The sequence below is a fragment of the Convolutriloba macropyga genome, chromosome 11, assembly GCF_964194025.1.
Source record: "Convolutriloba macropyga chromosome 11, txConMacr16.3, whole genome shotgun sequence".
Lineage (NCBI taxonomy): Eukaryota > Metazoa > Xenacoelomorpha > Acoela > Convolutidae > Convolutriloba > Convolutriloba macropyga.
In genome coordinates, this window is record NC_134478.1 from 24546006 (window position 1) to 24571194 (window position 25189).

The 25189-nt window shown below is 35.7% G+C and overlaps 3 protein-coding genes across 3 annotated transcripts in view; all 3 read left to right on the forward strand.

Moving 5' to 3' along the window:
* LOC142349671 (geranylgeranyl transferase type-1 subunit beta-like) overlaps positions 1-25189 on the forward strand; it is a 274458-nt gene that overhangs the window by 161550 nt on the left and 87719 nt on the right. The gene's annotated exons all lie outside the window — the stretch shown is intronic.
* On the forward strand, positions 11941-12853 carry LOC142349939 (protein HTATIP2-like). The gene has a single exon (XM_075401797.1). It carries the CDS (start codon positions 11996-11998, stop codon positions 12674-12676), a length of 681 nt encoding a protein of 226 aa, XP_075257912.1. The 5' UTR covers positions 11941-11995; the 3' UTR covers positions 12677-12853.
* Positions 15175-16717, forward strand: LOC142349231 (protein HTATIP2-like). The gene has a single exon (XM_075400656.1). It carries the CDS (start codon positions 15798-15800, stop codon positions 16479-16481), a length of 684 nt encoding a protein of 227 aa, XP_075256771.1. The 5' UTR covers positions 15175-15797; the 3' UTR covers positions 16482-16717.

The following is a 25189-nucleotide window of genomic DNA, read 5'->3' on the forward strand; positions in this document are numbered from 1 at the left end:
AGAGTGGTTCAGTGGCCTTGACAGTAAATCCTAACTTCAGGAAAGGAAACAGTTGCTTGTGTGATCCTATGAAATATGAAGTTTTCATTGGACTAGTGAAAAGAGACAAAGTGTGGTGAGAAAAGGCACCAAGACAAGGCTTTCAAGAGACAGGGAAGTTCAAACACGAGTCAGTGTCAATAGAGTGAAATTTGACTACTCGAGACTAACAGTAGACGAAGGCTCTTACCCAGTTCAAGACCACAGGCATGCTAGTGACCTCTTAATGACGAACATTGCTGCGTTCTGGGACTTCGTGCCCGTTACACGAATGTCCAAAAACCAAATAGGAAGCCTCCAATGTGGTGGACAGAGTCTGTGTGAGGATCAGTGTACCCTGAAGCTGAGGTTACATCCAGTGCGAACTCTAATGGATTTTGTTGTTGCTTGACTATTGTTGAAACCTTCTTGCAGTTTCAATATGCGACGAGTAGGAACTTTGCTACTTTTGAGAAAGAGAACAGCTGCATGAAACTCCACTGAGGAACTTGAGTTAAACTAAAAAATTGGAAAATGTTCTACACGGGAGCCGGCCAACTTTCTAATTTTTTTAAATTGACCGTCAAGGTTTCAGACCTATCATCTATGCTGGAAATCCTCTGAAAAGCTAACTCATCGAGATGCAACAATTGAGAACACAGCTCAGATTGAGACTCTTGCAGAGTACTTCTCACCCTCAGACTGTTTGCCTGTTGTTTCCGAGTAAGTGGAAAGAAGTGAGCCCAGATGAAGGACATGAGCAAGAAAAATTTTGCATTTTTGTAGCGAGGAGTTACTTTGCTATGACTGTAATTCGAACCCAAAATTTTGTATGAAGCCGAGCAAAGTGGGACAATGGTATCGGCATTGAATGGCGAGTATGAAGTCCTTCAAGAGAATGACTAGGACCGTAGAGAGGCCATCCGCAAACATTAATTTCGTTCGGGGCAAATGGGTCGCAAGGGAAGGTTTGTTTCCAGTGATTAAGTTAGCAAAAATAAAGCACGCTGTATGGTGAAAGAGTTCCAATAAGCTGAAGGACTGCACTCCTTTGAGACTCTTGCTTTGATAAACAGGCCAGAAACTTTCAGTTTTTTACTTGAGTTTTCAGCAAGGCCATGTAATCCTTCAGTTTGGTTTGCAGTGACTTTCCTGCATTCGCCAATGGAAGCGTAACTTGAAGAATCTCGTTTGTGAAGAGAGGGTCTGATGTGGAAAAGTAAGGTTGTCGTCTAAATAAATCAGTTTATGGTTCGAAGCAGGCAGCTAGCAGTTTCTGCACGGTGAATCTTCCTAAAAACGGAATGACCTGAAGCAAGAAAGAACATTTTTGTATGCAAGAGTATAACAAGATGATCACACTTTCATTTTTTGGGTAGGCGCATCATTTTGGCATCCAGAAATTCGAAAATGATGTTCGATACCAAGAAGCTACTTTTCACATTGATAGCAAATGGAGATTTCTTCGCTTTCACCAAAAGTGCTTTGTTTAGACAATGCTTGGGGAGTTTTAATTGAATAATTGCGAACTCAGAACTCCAGTCGCGGAAGATTTTAAAAACCTAGGCAGCTCCAAATTGGGACGAAGAAATAGACCAACGAATTTACAGAATTTGTTGAAATGAATTTACAGATCATTTCTTTATTTGGCAAAGCAGATAGGGCCAGACATGTTCATTGTAAACAATCTTAACAGATGCTTGAATGCAAACACAAACCAACACTGTCAATATCTGTAAATTTGGAAACAGTTGAACTTTACTGATGCTAGCAGTAAATTAAATGAGGAAAGTGACGCAGACTGGTCTGGAGATGTAGATAATAGGAAATTGACGACTGGATAGTAATTTATGCTTGGCTCAGCATTTAGCTGCGGTGTCAGCAATCACACAGGCCACAGGTGCTCTCTTCATTGCATATGGTTAACAAGACTGCAGCAGAATTTCAGGAAGTACTCTACCTGAAGAAAGATTTAGATGATTTTGGCTTTCACAAGCGGCCCGTAGCAAAGTGCGAGATAAGGAGAGCAATTTTTGCCTAAACCTGTCATGCACAAGATGAGCAAACTTATGAGACAAAATTTTACTTCATTCGGGACAAAGAACATGGGACTATTTCATTTCACTTCTATCCCACTGCACCAATGGAATCGATATTTTAACCAAATCCTCATCCGTGTTGGACGTTTCGAAATCTCCACTTTGCATAACATCATGCTCTTACTATTCCAAAATTCTAAAATTCTGAATATATTTTGTCCATTTTCCGCAATCCTGTTGAAGTTTTTAAAAGTTTTGGAGCTGAATGTTTGGGCTGCATCCCTTCCTTGTTTTCTTTGTTTTCCTTAATTTTTTTATAACTCCTTTTAAAACCCATAAAACCCAAATCTGTTAACCCAAAAATACATAAATTCCATTCATTCAAATGGCTTCAGCATAACACCTAGTGAACCAACCCGGGTCACAAATAGCTCAGCAACTTGCATCGATCATTTCATCTATCAAAATTTAATTGCAGACTGTGAGATATTAGATAATCAGAGTTTCTCTGATCATTATCCCGTTTTGCTCAGATGGGCTATAAAAAATACGGGAGATGAAAGCAAAATAGTAAGAGATACATCTTTTCTACGTTATCCAAGTATTGTAGAAAAATATTTATTCGTTTTGAGTCACGAACTTGAGAAAACTTTTTCCAAATTATCGAACAGTGGTATTTCTTCGTTCAGTGCTTTCTATGAAGTTTTCTTGTCGGTTACCGAGCACTATGCTCCATTTAAACAAATAAATCCGAACAAAAAGAACCTTACGCCTAAATGGTTTGACAATAAGCTGAAAAATTTACGTTCTGAACGCAACCGGGCTCATAGGAAATGGAAAAAAGACCCATCTAATTTACCTTTGCTGTATAGGTTCAAAGAAATTCGAATTCGTTTTGAAAAAAATGTCAAATCAGCGAAGCGGATTTACTATAAAAAAATGTTTGATAATTGTTTAGGAGACTCAAGACAGACGTTCGCTCTTTTAAACGAATTATCAGGAAAAACCCGACAGAATAATAGCTTTATTAAATTGACTTCGTGCATATCAGACACCAAGCCAAATCCATCAACCCTTGAAGTAGCTGAGAAATTCAATGAGTTTTTTGTTAGCATTGGAGAAAACATTAAGCAGAGTATTCCTTCAGAGACAATCGAACTTCCTAGCGATGTAAACATGTCAATAAGAATGAACCCAGTGTCTGAAACAGAAGTGATTGGTATTATTAACTCTCTTCCCAATAAATCGTCATCAGGTGAAGACGAAATAAGTAATATATTGGTTAAAACTGCAGGATCAGTGATTACCAAATACCTTACATCATTGATAAATGTATCTTTTTACGAAGGATTGTTCCCCTCTGAGCTCAAAAAAGCTAAAGTTTTTCCGCTTTTTAAAAGCGGATCACGTGTAGAAGAGAATAATTATAGGCCAATTTCTCTTTTGAATGTCTTGAGCAAAATATATGAGCGCTCGATGTTCACGAGAGTATACGAATATATGGAAGGTTTTAATCTCTTTTATTTTAAACAGTTTGGTTTCCGTAAAAAACATTCAACTATTGATGCCCTAGCGGAACTCACAGAAAGGATAAGATCAAGTAAATCTGAGACAGTTAGTTTTTTTCTTGATCTGAAAAAGGCTTTCGATACACTAGATCATGAAATTTTACTCCACAAGTTGGAACAGTACGGTATACGTCATAATTGCTGGAAATGGTTTCAGAGCTACCTATGTGGTAGATCACAAAGAGTAACCTTATCTGGAGTATCATCCAATTGGTTAAGTATTACTTGTGGTGTTCCTCAGGGTTCCATTCTTGGACCTTTGTTGTTCCTCATTTATATCAATGATTTACCTAAGGCCTGTAATCATGTTAGTGTGTATCTGTTTGCTGACGATACAAATTTATGTGGTTTAGACTGCTCCAGATCAGATATTCAAACAGACCTTGACAATGTAGCAAAATGGTTAAATGCAAATAGACTTAAGCTGAATTTAAGTAAAACGTTTCAAATAAGTACAAAAGCAAGTGCTTCCAGTCTCAGGTTTAATATTGCATCTAGTCTTATAAATATCGACCGTGAATGTAAGTATCTAGGATTGATAATTGATTCAAAGCTCTCCTACCACGCTCATATCAGTTCCGTAACTGAACGTCTTGGACGTCAATGCGGTGTAATATCCAAATTAAGACACTTTGTTCCGCGTTACCAATTGATTGAATACTATAGAAATGTGGTATGCCCAATTATCCAATATGGTGTTCTTGTTTACGGGTGTTGTAGCTTCTCATCCCTTTCTCTGATTTATCAATTGCAAAAGAAAATAATCAAAGTAATATACTTCAGAAAACGTCATGATGATAGTGAAGACTTGTTCACGGCTAATAAGATATTAACTGTGTTCGAATTGCATATCTATGAATTACTAAAATTCGTTTTGAAGTCATTAAATCATATGCTTTCCGAGAATTATCTTAATACTATTTTTCAGTTCGAAAGTTGCATTCATTCAACTAGACGCGCTGATTTTATGCTGCTGAAAGTTCCATTATGCAAAACTAAAATAAAACGAAACTCGATTTGTCACCGAGCTTCCAAATTGTTTAATATGTTGAAAATACAATTGCTCATACCTGACTATGTAGGAAATGCAACCATTAAGCAGGTCTCTGATATCTATCATAACTTGAAGGACTCATACATACAAGGAAATTATGATCTCGTTCGAAATGTGTTTTTTGGATAATTTGTTACATCCCTGCAACTCCTGGTAATTCTTTGAAAATAATTGAAAAGTATACGCAAAAATTTGTGCGGTGCCTTCGTAGAAGGCACCGCGATTCGATTTCTGCTGTCAGAAATCACTTTTTTCAATTTTTAAAGACAGTTTTTGTCACTTTTTCCTCCTTCATAGGATCATTTGACAAAAAACGACAATTTTTACTTTACAACGTTGCTCTCTGCTGTAAACAAGTTTCAATTCGATGTAGTTTAAGTACTTATCTCCGGGCTCTGGTGGAGCAAGAAGTTCGAGCAGTTAAAATGTTGCTAAAAAAAAGAGAAATCATTTACAAAATGGCAAGAATAATAAATTTAAAAAAAAAAATGAGTTTATCCACTCTGACGTTTATATTACAGGGCACGCTGGAAAGTAGGTCTAAGGACCTCGTTGCGCGTCCTTTCCCAGCCTAAAATATTCTAGTATAAATGTTAATTTGGTTGTTGGATATATTAAATGCATTTATTTTTCGATGTTTGATTGTGATTTATGTCGTGATTTGATTATCCTTCTTTGTACATTTGATTGATAGGCCGGGATAAATTAACTCTCTCTCTCTCTCTCTCTCTCTCTCTCTCTCTCTCTCTCTCTCTCTCTCTCTTAAAAGAGTTTTGTCCAAATGATTAAAGTCGAAAAATTTTTAAAGCCTCGAGAAGTCTGCTATGAATGTGTTATCATGATTTTAGATTGACCATATTTATCTTTTTTAAAAAAATCTACATATGAGAGGGAGTGTAAAAACTGAGGTTTTGTTCGTTGTTTTTAAAAATTTTCAACTGAGTTGATTTTATCCGTTTCCTATTATTTCGGACGGATAGGAAACTTGGTTTGAAGGATTTTTTCCCCCAGAATGAATTATTTGAAAATTGAGATTTGTGTTTTGAGAGAAGTGTTCCAATAGCCTTTCTTCTTATTTTAATTTGAAAGTGAGTTAATTTGGAAACAAAGTTGGAAAGCATATTCTGCTTAGATGAAGGGTGGTGTCTTGTAAATGTGCGAACAGTTTCTTCGAATGAATCATAAATGAGATTTGAGAAACTCTTGACATTAAGTTCATAATTTAATAACACTAATTTGAGAAACACGAAAAACACTGCTGCAATAAAAATAGGCTTTGTAATTTTGGATGAAAAATATTTGTGCTATTTTATGCTTTAACGGCCAAAATCATTGGGCTTTTAGGGTACGTCCCATGGCAAAGAAAATTTATTAAGTTGAAATTTAAACTCATGGCAGCTTTAGGAATTCGAGGTATCAGTTTGGAATTCGCGGAAACGGTAATTTTGCTCAATCCGCTTTATGAAAGTTAAAAAAAATGGATAGCAGCTACAACAGCATTGTTGAATGAAATGCGACAGTTGGACTATTCATACAAATAGAGAAATAGCTCTTCGTTTAGTAAAGACCTCATATAGTAAAGAAAAAACTGTGAGAGAGCCTGTTTAGTTTTGTTCTGTGCTTTTTTGACTTCCAAATTGTTCATCGGAGAAAGTTGTGATATCATCAGAAAGCTCTTGCAGAATAGGTTATTCATAAAAAGAGTTTTTGAAGTGTTTTTTTGTTCAAAAGAGAGGTGGTTTGTACAAAAATCTTATTGTTAATTTGACATCTAGTTTTAAAATACATTTTTTAAATCTAGGGAAAAGTTGAGAAAAATTCCCTATTTCAATAATTGACTCTGATATTCTTCTTGTTCAAACGAAATACAAACGCCCGTTAAAATAGCAAAAGAAGAATTTCTCTCAAGAAGAATTAGATAATTAGCAGTTCTGCCGAAAAGATATGAGGTTTTCAAACGAAAAAGAATTGATAATATTTTCAAATCTTTTAAATTTTTTTGTTTTTTAGATTAAAGTTTTAATAAATCAAATAATTATTCAAGATTCGTTCTATTAGCGGCGTTTAAATCTAGTTCTGCATCATTCCGTCTAAGCTTTTTCAGTTTGCATGGAATTTTTTTTAAAGACGAGATTATGAATGCAAGTTTGTAAACTCAACACAACGTCTAAAAAGGTCGTTTGTCAATAAATCTTTCAATTTTATTTTTTTTACTTTTTTCATTCATGTTTAATCAACGCTAGTTGATTTGTTTCTGTATGCCTTGCACCTTTTCCGATAGTTTTGTGATTTTATATACAGTTCTATAGCTGTCCATGGAATAAATTGAATATCAAAACGTTTTTGACATTTTGTTTTTAGCCCTTTTTCAGTTTTTTCAGACGGTGGACTTGAAACGAAAAAATTTCACCTTATAGGGGATTCATTTAGTTGCAAAGTTCCATTCAGAAATCAGAATAATATAGTGGTCAAAAGCAGGATTTTTATAATTTTATAATCAATAATTCAATTATTCTTTATTTAAAAGCGTGTTTATTTTCAGTTATTCAATTTTTTTAGTCTGAACTTATATCAAACTTTCATGTTCAAACAAAATTAATGTTCTTGAGCAGTTTTAGTAGGTTGCTGCTGGGGAAATGCAGACCCATGTTGTCTATCTGCGTGCTACTAAAAGGGAAAGTAGAACTTATATCGAAAAAACTTGAAGTTTTTGGAAATGATGAATTGGAATTCGCGGAAACGGTGATTTTGAGGAACCGTCTTTTTGAAATTAAAAATAAGAGCTACAATTGTTTGATTGAATGAATTGCCACAGGTGGAGTCTTCAGACAATTTGAGAAATAGTGCTTTCTTGCAAGCTCATATAGTGTGGAAACAATCTATGCTATCCTGCTTAGTTTTGATCTGCGATTTTTTAACTTCCAAATTGTTCATCGGAGAATATGTTATATCATCAGACAGCTCCTGAAGATTAGATTATCCACACCAAGAGTTTTTGTTGAAAAAAGGTGGTTTTTATGGAAAACTGTTCTTTATTTGACATCTAATTTTTAAATCATTGTTTTTAGAATGCATTGAAAAGTTGAAAAAAACACCCAATTTCAATATTTTTCTCTGAGGGATTTTTCTATTCGAAACGAAACACAAAGGCTCCCGAAAGGAGAGAATATTTTAAAAAAGATTTGTTTTAATAACAGTTTTGCTAAGAAGATGTGATCAGCCAAATTTTTCCGTTTTTCGTTTGTTAGCTCAAAAATTTAATCATCAAAAAAATTATTATGATCATTTTGTTAGCAGCGTTTAAATGTACTTCTTCGTCATTCAAAATTGTGAAGAAAAAAGGTATAATTACGTTCATGCAACGTGTCCTAGGAATGGGTTTTGGATGTTTTTTTTCCGAATTGAAATTTGAGCTTAACGAAATAGATATTTGCTTCAAAATTTTTCAGTTTTTTTATGAAGCTGAGTTATCAAATTCTAGAAGTGTTTTTCCAAAACATTAAAAAAGTTATAGATCTTTCAATTTTATTCTATAATCATTTTTAATCAACGCTTTCTGATTTGTTCTTGTGTTTGTGCCTTGGACTTTTTCCGATTGTTTTATGCTTTATATAAACGGTTCTATAACTGTCGAAAGAACAAAAAATTGAATATCAAAACGTTTTTTTACATTTTGTTTTTAAAAATTTCTCAGTAACGTTGGACTTGAATGGAAAATACGCTTCATCTGTTTGTGGATTCTTTTAGGTGCAAATTTCATCCAAAAATCAAAATAATATATTGGTCAAATGCAGGATATTTATAATTCTATAATCAACTATTTAGTTATTCTTTGTTTAAAAGCGTATTTTTTTCACAGTTACTCTGTTTTTTAGTCTGAACTTATATCAAACTTTTATACTTTTTTGACAAAATTAAAATCCTTGAGCAATTTTAGAAGGTTGCTAGTTCGGGAATGCAGTTACAAGTTGTCTACCCGCGCGCTTCTTGAAGGAAAAGTCCTAAAGTAGAAATCATTTAAAAAAAACCATTACTTTTGGATCAACTTTCGTTTTATAACCTTCTTTGAATCTGATTTTGACTGTTTATTTTGGACATTCTTGTCTAATGCGTAACCTTTCGAGAAAACGTTATGTTCTTTACTCAATCCTCTTTAATAGCAATGATAATAATTGTTGTCAGTTTTTTCAACTTTTTTTTAGTTTAAGTTTTATCTTTGAGATTTTAATTCACTATTTTTAATTTAATTTTATTTTTGCTTTTTTGTATCAACGCAAAGGTTTTAGTTTTGAACGGACTGTATAATTACAGATTTTTTGCCTACCAAAATGTCAAATAATGTATTTCGCTTCGATTTATTTTGTGCTATATTTGCTAGAGAATGGAGTAGAGTTGGTGGTTAAGAAGGTTCGAAACATAATGAGCAAACGGACAAGAATGGAAGCGTAATGAAAAAGGAAATGTCATCTAACAATTTTTTTTGAAAGATTACAATTTATGTATACCCATTGGCACGAATTGTTTAGAAATATACCCAACAGTTTTCAAAAACTTACTCAAAATTGTCAACTATCTTACCTTTCCCCCTCTCACTTTTAAATCTCTTGTTGCAAAAATTGATGTTAATAATTTTTCAGTGTTTGATGAATTGAGCTAATTATTGTCTTAAATTCGTTTAGAAGAATCAGAGAAACTATGCCAATGCCATTATAGTGAGAGTAAAGTTTGGAACCTTTGAGGGTTGCGACCCCACAAAGCCTACGGAGCCAACTGGTCCACACTGCGAGAGTCTCACTGTGCTCTCATATCTAGCTATCATTTCAAGCTCTATCTTGTGATCACAACTTACTTACTAGAGTTGTATACTCTAACAAGAAGTACTAATGAGTATGGAGTTCAGTAGACTGATATTGAAAGACAATATCTTAAAGTATGTGCTGATCTTCTGAGCAACATTTGCGAGCAATGGGAGGGTTTTAACAAAAAATTGAATATCAAAACGTTTTTTTACATTTTGTTTTTAAAAATTTCTCAGTAACGTTGGACTTGAATGGAAAATACGCTTCATCTGTTTGTGGATTCTTTTAGGTGCAAATTTCATCCAAAAATCAAAATAATATATTGGTCAAATGCAGGATATTTATAATTCTATAATCAACTATTCAGTTATTCTTTGTTTAAAAGCGTTTTCTTTTCACAGTTACTCTGTTTTTTAGTCTGAACTTATATCAAACTTTTATACTTTTTTGACAAAATTAAAATCCTTGAGCAATTTTAGAAGGTCGCTAGTTCGGGAATGCAGTTACAAGTTGTCTACCCGCGCGCTTCTTGAAGGAAAAGTCCTAAAGTAGAAATCATTAAAAAAAAACCATTACTTTTGGATCAACTTTCGTTTTATAACCTTCTTTGAATCTGATTTTGACTGTTTATTTTGGACATTCTTGTCTAATGCGTAACCTTTCGAGAAAACGTTATGTTCGTTACTCAATCCTCTTTAATAGCAATGATAATAATTGTTGTCGGTTTTTCAACTTTTTTTAGTTTAAGTTTTATCTTTGAGATTTTGATTCACTATTTTTAATTTAATTTTATTTTTGCTTTTTTGTATCAACGCAAAGGTTTTTGTTTTGAACGGACTGTATAATTATAGATTTTTTGCCTACCAAATTGTCAAATAATGTATTTCGCTTCGATTTATTTTGTGCTATATTTGCTAGAGAATGGAGTAGAGTTGGTGGTTAAGAAGGTTCGAAACATAATGAGCAAACGGACAATGAAGCGACATCATCTAATTCCAAGTTGACCGGTTAATTTGGTTTTCTGTAGTTGGTTTTGATGCTCTTTTGGTTTTACTCGTTTATTTACTAAGTGTTACTTTGTTATTTCCTACAATGAAGGAAATTGTTCTTGTAGTTGGGAGTGTATATGCACACTAAGCTGGGGGCGAAACAAACGATTCTTTTTATCCGCTTTTTTTGTTTGCTGTTTTTGATGAGGTATGTCAGTTTAAGTGCCGTGATGCTGAAGGGTTTTCGTTCTTCCGTTCATTAATTCAACGATACAACAAAGTTTCACAAAGTCATCACATGCTCTACGTGATCTGCATTGTTTACAATAAGTTCACGGAATAAAAATTTAATTTTTGACAAATCAAGTTATTTTTATCGTTGTTCTTGCTTCTATGAGAATAAATGAGCGCCAAATTACCCAGCTGAACTGAATAAACTTGTTGACAAACTGAGAAGTAGATAGCATAATTCACATAGTCGATTTAGAAGTAATAGTTTGGACGATAGAGGCGAAGCCACTTGGCGTTCAAATTTCTTCTCTTATTTTAAGAGCTCATACTTAAGCAGAAATTGGAAAATTTTCAAATGTTTTGTCACATCATCGAAAAGGCGCAGAAGGTCGTGTGAACAGAGAAGAATGGAAGCGTAATGAAAAAGGAAATGTCATCTAACAATTTTTTTTGAAAGATTACAATTTATGTATACCCATTGGCACGAATTGTTCAGAAATATACCCAACAGTTTTCAAAAACTTACTCAAAATTGTCAACTATCTTACCTTTCCCCTCTCACTTTTAAATCTCTTGTTGCAAAAATTGATGTTAATAATTTTTCAGTGTTTGATGAATTAAGCTAATTATTGTCTTAAATTCGTTTAGAAGAATCAGAGAAACTATGCCAATGCCATTATAGTGAGAGTGAAGTTTGGAACCTTTGAGGGTTGCGACCCCACAAAGCCTACGGAGCCAACTGGTCCACACTGCGAGAGTCTCACTGTGCTCTCTTATATCTAGCTATCATTTCAAGCTCTATCTTGTGATCACAACTTACTTACTAGAGTTGTATACTCTAACAAGAAGTACTAATGAGTATGGAGTTCAGTAGACTGATATTGAAAGACAATATCTTAAAGTATGTGCTGATCTTCTGAGCAACATTTGCGAGCAATGGGAGGGTTTTAAGAGCAATGCACTGACATTCCCAGTAATCCATTTCAATCAAGAACATTCTCGGGACTATGAAGTGGTGGTTTTGCGTCAATTAGTTCAGATGCTTTTTACTGTTGAGCTTTTTTGTCTGATGAATGTTAAGTCAAACTGAACATATTATTTTGTTAATATCTTGCCAATATTCAAACAAGATTTTGCGGCTCTAAACTGCCGCTTCATACAAAATGGACGTTTTTAGCAAGAGCTGAATTACGAAACTATTGGAAAATTATAAGAGTTTTAATCTTTTTCCTGAGTTTTAATTGGTGGTTAATTATAGCACAACTGTTTCAGTTATTTTGTGATAAATGTAAATAGTATGGACTCCCTTAAGAATCTGAAAGTTTTCGTTGTTGGCTGGACTGGTGCTTGCGGTGATGCGCTATCGTTGGAAATTGCGAAGCGAAAACTTTTCAAAGAGGTTATGCTAGTCGGTCGGAGAAGAGTGGAACTTACCGGCGATGACCCCAGATCGAAATTTGAGCAAGTAGTTGTCGATTTCGAAGATCTGGAAAAATCTGCGGAGTCCTTCAAGGGCTGTTCGGTAGGCTACGTTACCATGGGCAGTACCAGGCAGTCAGGAGCTTCGAATTTCGTGAAAGTCGATTACGATTACACTATGGCTGTGGCTAAGTTAGCCAATGAAGTAGGTTGCAAACAGCTACATTACGTATCCGCCGTTGGAGCAAATAAGGACAGCTGTTTTCTGTATCCGAAAACTAAAGGAAAAGTCGAACATGAAATGGCAGAACTTGGTTTTGAACAAGTGTTCATATATAGACCAGCTTTGTTGATAAGGCCGGGAAAAGAGCGAGTTGTTGAAAGGATATCTTATTATATCATAAAACCGGTCACAGCTTTTAAGCCGACTTGGAACCAAATTGAAGCTGAGAATGTTGCCAAAAGTATTATAGCAAAAAGTACTGAGTTTGATCAAGGAAAGAAGCGAGAGATTTTATCCAATTCCCAAATGCACGAGGCTGCACAATCTCTAGCTTAATGAAGCCATCCGAAACGGAGGTTTAAATTTAATAGCATTTCAGGCTGCAATTTTAATTGCCTCATTCTATCCTCATATCATATGCCTTTCCCTCTGGTAAAGATATTTTACGAATCGTTGCAATATTAGTTTAATCACTTTCTTCTCAATTGAATTGTAGAAATGAATATAAAATAATTTTTTAATGTCTTTTTAAACAAATTATTAAATGTTAGCAAACAAAGTTTTGTGGCAATTATGTTAGTCCTGTTGGTTTTTTTCTGCGAGTTTTGGTCTGACCTGTTTTTCGCCTGAGCAACTAAGTGTCTGCTTGAAAAATGGGATGAACGGGTAAAGTGGTATAGACCGGGGGAGTTAAGGCGCTGAGTAGTTCTCTTTGAGTCTTACTAGTCTCTCAGTTTGGGATTCGCCGAAGCTGCAGAAGAGAAATCAATTGATGTCGTGAAATCCACTTCTTGGAGTTTTAAGCCAAGAGTACACATCCCACCACCCATGTACCCCCCCCCCTCCACTAATCTCGACTATGTAGGCGCAAGACTCATGATTTAAATGGCATTGGGTACCCCCTGATCCCTTATGCCGCTGCCCCTCTTTTCACCTCCCCACCCACACGTTTCTTGCCCCCTTTTTTCAGCAGTTCTTTCACTTATACAATAACATTAAACAACGGCAATTTTAATTTTGTTCAAATATTATTTTCAAATACTTAATCGCCATCTTTTTTACGATACATTCAGCCTTATGAGAAAAACTTGAGAGGAACAAGATGAATCGTAACGATATAACATTGCTAGAGAATTCTTTATTCTTCAATTCTTTGTAAACAAAATTTTTAACATTTTTGACTTGATTATTGTTCGCAACTCATAAAGCATCTATGACGTATGATTTTTTTTGATAATCTCAAAGTTGTTTATTATTTTGAAGAGCTATGTAAAAGAGATCTGCTCTGAGCTGCCGTGTTATGTTTTAACTGAAAATTACTGCTTCTAATAAAAGTGTGTGGGCTTCTAACAAATTTGTCTGAAAAAAACATACCATTGCTTGAAAGATACCATTGAAAGAAAGATACCATTGGTAACATACCATTGAAAGAAAGATGATTTGACGAACTGTTTTCAATTAATTTGATTATAACTCGTAATTGATTTGGTATTGACAGTTAGAGTAGTAGGTGATTTGAGAAAAATTTCTATGGTTCGTGTTCAGAGAATTGTTTTTGGTTATTTACTATGCTGATATTTCTATGCTTTGCGCAAAAAGGACTATTATTTCTATGGCGTCCAGCAGTTTCAAGATTCGGACTCTTTTCATTGAAAATTTCCTAAGAAAATTTTTCAAAAAGGAGCAGACAGTTGTCCATTTGATATGAAATAGAGATACAGATTGAAATAGATTCAAATCCCGAAAATGTAGTGAAAATTATTCAATTTGCGCTCTATTGCGCTAAATTTTGGCCGCTCATGATGATAGTTGTAAATACTCAAACTTTGGGTAGGTGGTTGTCAATAACGGCAATGAAAAATTGATCGCTAGTGTTTATTACTTTGTTCATAGCGTCCGATTTCGACGAGTGTAGCCAATTATACATGAAAGCAACGGAAAATATTCCGTTGACTCTTCACAACCAAGATGAAGAAATCCAAAGTTTGATGAAGGACATTGCATTTAGGAAGAGTATTTTCATAATTTGTTGAAATTAGACAACTTCTAATTGTCTTGGTCTAGAGTTTCAAATCTCCTATGACCTTCTCTTTTTTTCTTTAGAAACTAATTCATTCAGACACCCTGCAGTAGTAGTATAACTATAGTCTTCGTGTTCTTTTTAAGTTGCTTAGTAGTTGGCCTCTCATAGTCATTTTCACAGTAGACAGGTGAGTCTGCATTGCCTTCGTTGACTACCTGCTTGTTTTCGTCATGGAGTGTCGTCATCTAGTGATACTTGAATGGGTTGTAGCCATTTTGGCATAGGTACATTGGTTAGTTTCAGTGTTCTCTTCCGTTGAAAAGGCATTGTACATTAAAATTGTTCAAGCAGTTAAAGATATTTTTCATCGTTTCAATTGCAAAAAACTTGTTTCTCAGAAAACTGTCCTCATTGAACAAACATAGGTTTTATTGATATTTGGTTACGCAACTGTTACTGTCAAAATCCTCATTAATTTACTCAAAGCAGGAGCCGCTTTCTCGAGTCCACGGCTCTTTTGAGGACAACGTCAACCAATAGAAATATGACTGTGCTTTTCTTTTAGCACCCTGTATTTCTTTTAGGTTTCTGGTAAGAATGAAGAGCACAAATAATTTGTTCAATCGAGATGTCAATTTTGTCAACTTTTGAGCATAAAAGAATATCCACATCTACTACTCCTGCGAAAGTGTTTGCAGTGATTCTGTTTTCTGTTTTGCTTTTGCGTCAAATTTTCCTGCCGGAAACCGAAGTTTCATTGAATAAATGTTTCGAACAGATACCACTAAAGATTCTGGTATTTAATTAGAGATTTTCTCCCAATCCAACTTTGTAAAAAGGGTGTCATGCTTTTTCTCAAACGGCAAAACCAAAAAATGAAGAGATGTTTTCAGAACTAATATAATTAGATCGATTTCAACTTTTTTTGGAAAAAGGGGTTTATCTTCGTTTCATCAAAAAGGAGGAACAAAAATCAAGTTAACAAGAGGTCAATTTTGACTGCTGTTGTACAATATCCTTTTACACCATTTTTAACCCGAGTTTTTTCCCAACACTTTTGAACAGATCGAAATCTTTACATGCTTCTGTGCTCCTGATGCCTAGTTGAAAAAACTCAGGTAAAAAATCACATTGGAGTGCCTTTTAACAACGTAAAATCCGTATCAGGCATTTAGAACAAACACTCCTTCGTCAATCTACAACAATTATTTCAACAATCGGGAGTTGCCATATGAATGTAGCCCCTTTTAGACTTTTTCCATCTGAAAAACGGTTGTCTCGTTGTGAAATAAAGTTGTCAGTTTCAAACCAAAATGTCTCGGAAACTGCTGAAACTTGAACAAAACTTCATTTCACAGCAAAAAGCGGCCTTCAGAGGCACAAAATCTTGTGCCCCCACCCTAATTTTAGGTTGATTGTTGTTAGTAATTTGGTATGGATTCTCTTAAGAATCAGAAAGCGTTTGTCGTCGGCTGGACCGGTGCTTGTGGTGAAGCCCTATCAATTGAACTTGCGAAACGTGAAATATTTAAAGAAGTCATTCTGGTCGGTCGACGCCAAGTGGAGCTGGCTGCCGATGACCCTAGATCTAAATTAGAACAGGTCATTGTTGATTTTGAAGATTTGGAAAAAAATACAGAGCCATTCAAAGGATGCTCGGTGGGATACGTTACGATGGGAACCACGAGACGTCAAGTGGGTGCGGCGGGATTCGTGAAAGTTGATTATGAATACACGATAGCGGTGGCAAAGTTAGCTAAGGACGTCGGCTGTAAACAGCTGCATTATGTGTCTTCTCAAGGCGCAAATAAAGACAGTTGCTTCCTTTACACGGAGATCAAAGGCAAAGTTGAGCATGAAATGTCGCAACTTGGTATAGAACAAATATTTATATATAGGCCAGCCTTGTTGATAAGACCGGGCAAAGAGCGCATCGGTGAAAAAGTAGCGTATTGTATCTTGAAGCCAATCACGGCATTCAAACCGACTTGGAATCAGATTGAAGTCGAAAATGTTGCTAAAAGTATTATAGCTAAAAGTGCCGAGTTTGACCAAGAGATTAAATGCGAGATCCTGTCCAATTCTCAAATGCATGTTGCAGCTCAAACCCTTTGCTGAAAGCCGATAAAATACTAATGTATTTGAAAGGGGAAAGTTTTTTTACCCTCTGCTTCTATCCTCAATCTTTTCTCTGTACCATCTTTTCATTGTCTCAACTTGACATGGGAAATATATTTTAGCAATTATCAACCTACCTCAAGCTGAACTGGATTGTCTTTTTTATTAAATTTTTATGCTCGGTCTATCCGTATATCAGATGCCTTTCCTTCTAGTTCAGATGTTCATGAGCCAAACATTTTTATTCTATCAAGTTTACCATATTTATGCAGTTTCTAATTAATTAATTTGATTTTTAATGTGAGTAATTTTTTATAATTCGTAATAGTTGGTGAAAATTTGCGGTTTCAACAGAATTTCCTGTTTTAGTAGACCAACGTGAAATTCGGTTTACATTTGGATTCATGTCTAAATCGAAATTGACTGTACCTGTGGTAATGAATATCTCGAATCACAAAAGCCAGAACTTGTTTGAATTTTTTTCAGGCTGTATCAATATAAATTGGGGTCAATTATTTGGGTCCAAAAAGTATAAAAAGTTCTTATAAGTGTTTTATGCCCAGGAGTGTTTTTATGTGCCTCAATATTGCAGATAGTCTCGTAAAGTTGACAAATTGAAATTTTTTACAAAGATTTTTCAATCAATTCTAAACATAACGTATCACGAGATTATGAAGATTGAGATCAGCACAGAACTGCTTTTCACTTGGACCTTTAGTATTACACCGGTAACATAATTAGTCAATAGAACCTTACAATTTAAAAATAGTTTGCGCAAGATCAGGGTTCTGAAGTAAATACGAGTTTTTCAAATTATGGTCAATTTTGACGAGGCTGAATCAGGGTCTGCGTTTCTTGCACGTCACATAAAATTCAATTTTTGTTGCTCTATTTTTCACGGAAGATCGTTCAACTTTTCAAAATGACGACCCATTAAGCAACCTAAATTTGGTCGATGGTGTAGTGTATACATTTGAGTTACAATCAAACATTTCATTGCAAAATTGTTAGCTGTGCAGCTGATTTATTAATGTAAGTACAAATTTCAAAAGCTCGTAGAGATGCAGCTAGTGTACAGATAGTATATTGCATTAAAATTTAGATCCTCATTGCTATCTGTCTTTTTGTCTGAAATTTATCAACGTATTTATTTTTGTAGTATAATATAGGCAAAAATGACGTGTAACTGCAACAACCGTATACAAGAACGTAATACTGAATAATTTGTTAAACATTAGAAATGTATTATTAGATGAACTGATATCTGGAAGTTTAATGCCGAATTTTTGTCGTTACACTAGGTTGTTTTTTTTTGACAATTTTTGTTGCCCAGCAATAGCAACTTGATATTGCTCAACATTAGCAACTTGATATTGAAAAATTAAGCATGAATCTAATTATATCAGTAAATAGTTACATTTTTCGTGTTTTATTGGTATACCATTCAAATTGGCTGTACATTTAAATGGACCGTTTTTTGATTACTAATTAATTTAATTTTGCTATTATTTCACGTTGTTGAGGTCATCAGATATTTACAGAAATTTTACTTTTCGTACACCGTATACTTGTAATGTTTATCATCGGACTCGTATACCAGGTGTATAGTAACAAGGCGTTCTGGTATAATACCAATAACTTTTTAATCAAAATGTTTGCTTGTTGCGTGTGCCTGCACTAAAGTTTTTCTAAGGTTTTTCAGGTGTTTTCTACAAGCGGATGGATGGCAAAGCAGTTCTTCTTTTTTCTTTAAATACGAGGTCGACAATTTTAGGTAAATATTCAACAAAATAATGTTTTTTCTCACTATAATAAAGCCAGAAAAGATGTGTTTAGTGAAAAAATTCAGTAAATTAAGAACAAAGGATTATGACAATAATAATTGAAGAAAATTATCACGGTATTATTCAACTGGATATTAGAGTAGCAATTTCGGTGTGTGTCAAGTTATTGTTAAAAGTAAGGTGGGGCTTGCTGATATTTGATTATTTGTTTAATGATTGTTCTAAGTAAACAATAGCTATCATGCCCATCAAGTTTTATGATTTTTTCGGAAGTTTCTATAGGGCGTAACTCTCCCCTCCTCAGGGAAACTTCCAGACTTGAAAAAACTTGTCCTTCATTGTTCGACGTCCAAAGAAAATTTCGATACAATTCGGCCACAAGACTCCAGTCCCAAATGTAATTGTTCCGTGTATAGAATTATGATGACATCGTTAGAGAAATTGAAAATATGATGAGGCAACTATATAATGTCTTTGGCGAATATATACTGGTTGTAGAAAATTGAATCCATTCGAAGTCATTTTTTGTCGGGGCGTATGGAATAGAGCAAGATTGTAATCCAAATGAGCTTGGGCAGTTGTTAGAGTGTTCGATCAGAAAGAAGTTTGTCGAAAGGGCTTTTTAGTTTAACAATAACACTGCACCTTAAACTGGGGATGAACATTGATCAGGTTCAGTGTCGAGATCAGCAGTTGAGTGTGAAAGCATCGTACTGACTTTAGATGATGGCACGTTCATACTGCTGCGGCGAGACAGGGATGGCTTTTACAGTTTCATCTTATTGTCCTCGAACTGGAAAATTTCATACTGGTTCTTCCATTGCTGATACACATTATGAATTTCGTTGACATCATCAGACTTGACTACTAGACAATGGCGAACATTATCATGTTTGAGGAACGAAGGCATGTATTTTCGTTTGATGTTAAATCTGTGGTAGGCCCAAATGAAGGCAATATGAAGGAATAGGTTCAGAACGAAAACAATTATGGTAAGTGATAATGACAGGTTGATGGGAACATATTCTTTTAATTCAGATTGAAAAGTCGGTTTCAAATTGGACATGTCCATTGTCAGAGGTTGAGCAATCCTCACGAGATCTTCACTAGTTTTTAACTTAGGGCTTCTCAGAAGTTCTGCTCGCACTTTCCTCAAAAGTATTACGCCTGCCTCTGTTCGGGTTTCAAAGTACGGTAAGTCTTTAACATCCGGAACTGCTCCTATCAGATGTTCGAGTGGGTCTGGCAGTTGTACATCAATGAATTTTGCAGGAATTTTTTATCGCAGCTCTCCAAAGCAGATCTTATTTTGATGTTGTCTCCCACTATCACTTTGAAATCACAGGCAACAGTAATTATACAAATTTTGCAACCGGGAATTAGTTGATTCCACGATTTGTATTGCTCCTGTAGGCTGTACTCTCGCATTTCGTTATGTGTCGATTCCAGAGGTGAGCAGCCATATGCCGTATCCCAAGTCGTCTGCCTGTACTTGTGTCGGGAGGTAGAATACCTCTGTATCGCAAGTTTCAGCGGCTTTTAGGGAAGAGCTTAGAAATCGTGTCGCGAGACATGAGGGGTGATTTGCTTGAGATGCTGGCGGCTCGTGGCAAATTTTGTACCTGGTGGATCCTAGGCAGCTGTCGTACTGTGCTTGAGAGATCGCCATCGATTCCTTTTGATCCTCGGAAATTGCAAGATATGGGTCTTCTATAACCCATTTAATTGCCATTCGAGGTTCTCTCTGTGGCATTGGTACCACTCGAGCACTGTAAGTTGAAAATACTGTTTGGCGAGATGCAAGTGGAATCGCAAGGGTTAATATCATTCCTTCATTGACCATTACAACATCGCACAACAGCTTAGCATCATAATAGGACATAATGTCTGAATTTGGCGGTATTGCCAGTGACAGCCTGCTGCCTGAGAGAACAATTTCGTCTCCGACTGATTGAAGAATTGCCTGTAGCGATTTCTTGGGAACTAGCGACATCGGGAGGTGTTGCTGAAGAAGAGTTGGTATAGCATTCAAGACGTTCCTTCGGTATGTATAGATTGCAGATCGATAAGTTTTTACATCAGAGTATAGGAGTGACAGTATAGATGCCATGGTATCAAAGTTAAAATTTACTTGCTGATTCGAAAAGAGCATCTGAGTGCAATCTCTAAGAATGTGGAAGTTCATTGAAATGGCGTTAAACTGTTCTTCAATGAGCTGCCAGTTTTGGTTCTGCGTCTCGACCATCTGTTGTTGCGCTTCTTCAACTTCTTTCAGTTTATTTCCGACTAAGAAGAATTTTTGGTCGGTGTCAGTTTTCATTTTGGTGACGTGGTCAGCAAGGATTGTTGTTATGGTTCTAAGATGAGCAATATTAGGTGCGTTTGTCTTCGCCTGGTCTTGACATGGGCCAAATATTCCACTGAGTCCACAATTTCCTGATCTTCCCATCATCAATCCAGATCCAAAAAGTCCTATTCCTGCTACTGCTAATGCTCCTACATGAGCGCCTCGTCGTACACGGCTCCCTTTTTCTCGGTTGGCATTCGTTTGCAGGAACGTTGCTATTTCGTTCCGGATAACCGAAACATCCCGTTTGGATTGGTTCATTTGGTGTTCAATTTTATGAAACATCCAGTTCACGTTGAATGATGAGTGATTTGATTGAAAATGAGAAGCGAAGTCAAGTGGACAATGGGAAGATGGAAGACTGCACATGTGATTCAGTTTATCAAGCATCGTCACTAGTTCTGGTTTCAGCGTGAAATTATGTGAAGGAAATGGGACCAGGAACTGTACAGGAATAAATTTTTCTGCTAAAAGAATTTTTGACTTCCTTAAATAGAATTCCTTTGTTTAAAACATCATCGAATTCGTGTTCGTAGTCAGTCGCAATTGTAACTAATGGCGTTTGGGTTAGGGCAAATAAGGTTAAGGTTAGGAGGGTTAGGGTGTCAGCAAGCCTCATCTAAACATAAACTTTTCTTTATTATAATTAACTGCTGTGTTTTTGTTTTAGATTTAAAGTTTCGCTCCTCTTGTTTTAAGTTGAGTGGAAACAGGTAAAAGATGAAAGTGTGTGTTCTACCTGTGTAAGTAATCTTGCTGTTTTCAGTTCCTTGTTATGTTGAAATTTGTTCTTGCCTCTGCTCTCTTAGCAGTCAGCTTGTGCTATACTGTTATCGAGTGGCGAGGCCATATCTTGAATTGCTGTCACAACGGCTCATTCATTGAGATGGGCAACACAAAGGTGTGGACGTCAGTGCGACCTTTGGCTTGTGGGCCGACTGTTGACAACACAAGTGTGAATTGGTTGTCAATCATCACAATAATTGCGTCAGCTGTTTGCTGCTGTCAATTCTTTGTCTTCACTTTTCACTATTTAGTGTACTTAGTCCTTACTCATTTCTAGACTGACTATTGATTACTGTTGGACTTAATTCTTAGTGTACTTTACAAATACTTCAGCTTTGTTTTAGATACTTGTGCTTTGGTGTTTAAGTTTTTGCTTAAAACTCTGTGGATAACTTGACTTTCGACCCTAAACTTTCACATCTAAGAGAATTAGTGAACGCTTTCAAAGATAAAAGTTTTTCAGATAATTTTCTTGAAGCCAACTTCGAGGAGTGGTTGTGTTAGACCAGAAGGTGTCAACGTTTTACATGATGTTGTTAAAAACACATTGAATCTCCACAAGGTTTTATCTGTGAGTAATGTGGAGGCTATTGACCGAACAAAACCTGCTTTGGTTGAGTCATGTGTATTAAGTACACTTCTGACAATACTCAGGTAAAAAATTATCAACTGTTCTCATAATTTTCATAAGTGTATTAGTCAGAAAATTTCTCTTTTTTTAGCGAATGATTGACAAATTGGTCTCAGTTGATCGATTGAAATATAGTTATGACATTTCTGGAACCAGAACTGGAGAATTCGGCGCTTATGTTCATATGGGTCTTTTTCCAAAAAATCCATGTGATTACAAAGTCACAGTGCCAAAAGAATCCCAAATTTCCAATTTTTCTTATGGTTACTTGCTGGTCACCCAAGGAGAAAATTTTACACGTTGGCATTCGGATTTCACTGAAGCTACAGACTGCCTGATTACGCTGTACGGCCAATGTAAAAAAATTTGGTTTTTTGCTCCTCCTGTGTCTGTTGCAAAACAGCTCGAAGACGGATACATTTTTGCTTATCAATTTTAAGAATGTATTGAACAATATAGTGACAAAATCATTTTGTAAGCAACGAGTTGGGGATTCCGTTTATCTCCCGTATGGATGGTTACACAGTGTAGTTACAGTTAACAACATCGGAGGCTCTACCTCATTACTATCAGTTGGTTTAAAAGTCCCAGAAGAACGTCGTTCCGCTACTTGGAAATTGGTTACAAATAATCCGCCTGGTGATGAAACGTGGTAGGAAAGACTAACATCCGGTCAAGAGAGCCTAGTAAATTTTTGAAAATTTAGAGTTCAAAATTGTCGCCGGGGAGAGAAAAAAATTTTTATCCCGTATCTTATTACATGGGGAAAAATAAAGTTTTTCAACAACTCAAAAACTACTATTCCCCTGGTGATGAAACTTGCTCTGGATGTTTATGGGGTCTCAATTTTGCGTTGAAAATAATTTGTGTGCATATAACTTTTTTTTAACCTCATTCTTCTCTTTTAGCTTTTTGATTAGATTGTATCAGGTACATACATCAGAAACTCAATGTCAATGGAAACCTTAAATATTATTATGATTGACTACGTTTAATATCAAACTAATAATTGTATTCGCTTTCTATATGTATGTAAATATCTAATTTGACATTTCGAAAGGTTTCTAAAATCATTTTAAAAACGATAGGCCAATTTCTACTTGCATTTTCCCAGTCGATTTGAGAGATGGATAATTAAATAACTTTATTGTTTTGAACATGCCGACGTAAGCTTAGGAGACAAGTGAGTATCACATTTTTTGAGAATGGTTGATTTTTTGACATTTTTGTGACTAAGCTGTAAACAAATCTGTAATTCTTTTTGTCTTCAAAAGAAAGAAGAGAAGCTAAATAATTTTGTGTCCCTTGGACTCGTTGCTAGGTAAGAGTTTCAGATCAGTTAGTTTCTGATAGGGATTATCAGCCGTTTTCGCTTGTGCAATTGAGTACGTAGAGGCAGAAATTTTCTGTTGTAAAGAATATCTGTGGATTAGGTCCAATAATAGCTCTGAGATGACCTTGTTTTCTTTTCTCCTCTTTTTCTTTATTCAACTTACTTTTTCGCTTGGCTCCTACAACTAAATTATGCAACGGTGACGACTGTTTATGTGATGATTCTGTTTTCGTTGATGTTTTAGTTGTTAATTTGTTAATGAACTTGTTGAAGGTGTGTCTTGTTCGGTTTCAATAACCTCTTGGCTTCTTTTCACGTCAAGTTTTGTAGCGCGTGAAGGCCATTGTTGATAGGCTAATCTCTTCGTGCTGTCTCTCGATGACTTTATATTTTTTTGGCGTTTCTGTTCTTTCGACAAGTTGGAGACGGGAATGAATATTTTTACCTAACGAGATTTTTACCGTTTTCCTTTTTGATTGAGTTACGGCTGTTTTTGGTATTTTTGTGGAGTCTGGATGAAATGTAACCCTTCTATTCACATTTTTCTGCGAAATAGGTGTTTCGAGTGTACTTTCATGTCTTATCCTCGGAAATATTTGTTGATTGATCATCGGAGGCTGGCCATGATGCTCAAAAGGTTCCGGAAAGTCGGCGAAAGGAAATTCGGTTCCTTCTTCTTGCATTCCTCCTGTATTGACCATTGGCTGTACTTCTTCTGCTGGATCTTGGTTTTCGTGAGTCTCAATTTCAAAATCACTGTCTGACTCCAAAAGGATTTGTGGAGGTTCAGGAAAATTGAGAAGTTCTTTCGGTTCTGGTGGTTGTCTTGGTGGAGCAACCGCGGGGGGCGGATGAACAACTGGTGGAAGAGGTACAGCTGGTGGTGGTACTGGTCCCGGTTGAGCTACTGCTGGCACTGCTATCTGATAGTTCAGTGTAGTTGTGACAGGTTGACTTTCCTCCTGCTCAATTTGTTCTGGAACATCACTGATAAAACTGTGTTCAAGAAGTTATGGGATTTCGTCATCGAACATTTCTGGTTCTTGACGATATTTTCCCAATACTGGATCCGGTACAAAATTGTCAGGGCTGATGTCTTCTAAATCAATTGGAGCTTCTGTAGGTCCGTAAGGTCTAAGTCTAATCCGATGAAGGCATTGTGTCAAGTTAGTTCCAACTTTACGAATTAGATAAATTGAATTCGTTAAAAGTTTTTCCACTCGGTATAATGGTATCCAGACATGCATTGATTTGCTTCAAAAATCAGATTGATGGGATAGTTTAGGATTTAAGATAAGACAGTACGTATGAATATTTAATGGATTTACTTGTGCTTTAGCGTCATAATAAGTGCGGTATTTGTGGTAGCTTTCAATGAGTGAAGATTTATTTTCTGCAAACTTTTGTTGCCTTGCATCCTGTAAATCAATCACAAAATCAGATCTGGGATCCAGCGTTTTAATTGCTTTGTTATTGAATCTGACTTCAAGTGGTTTTACTGGTTCTCTTCCATGGAATATTGCCGTTGGAGAACATCCAATTGACGTGTAGTATGAGGTGTTGTGAATGTAAGTAGCCAGAGGTACATACTTGTGCCAATTGGACCACTGCTCGTTTGTGCTCAGCCTAAGAATGCGCTTATGTGCTCCATGAGCTCGCTCAACTACTCCTACACTCTCAGCGTGTTTCAAAGTTGCACGTCCAATTTTTATTTCTAACAGTTTTGCTAATTCATGCATGAGTTCTGCTACTAAGGTTGTGCCTAAATATGAAATGATTGTATGGGGAATATAGCTGTGCTGAAAAAATATTTTTGTGAGTTCAGTT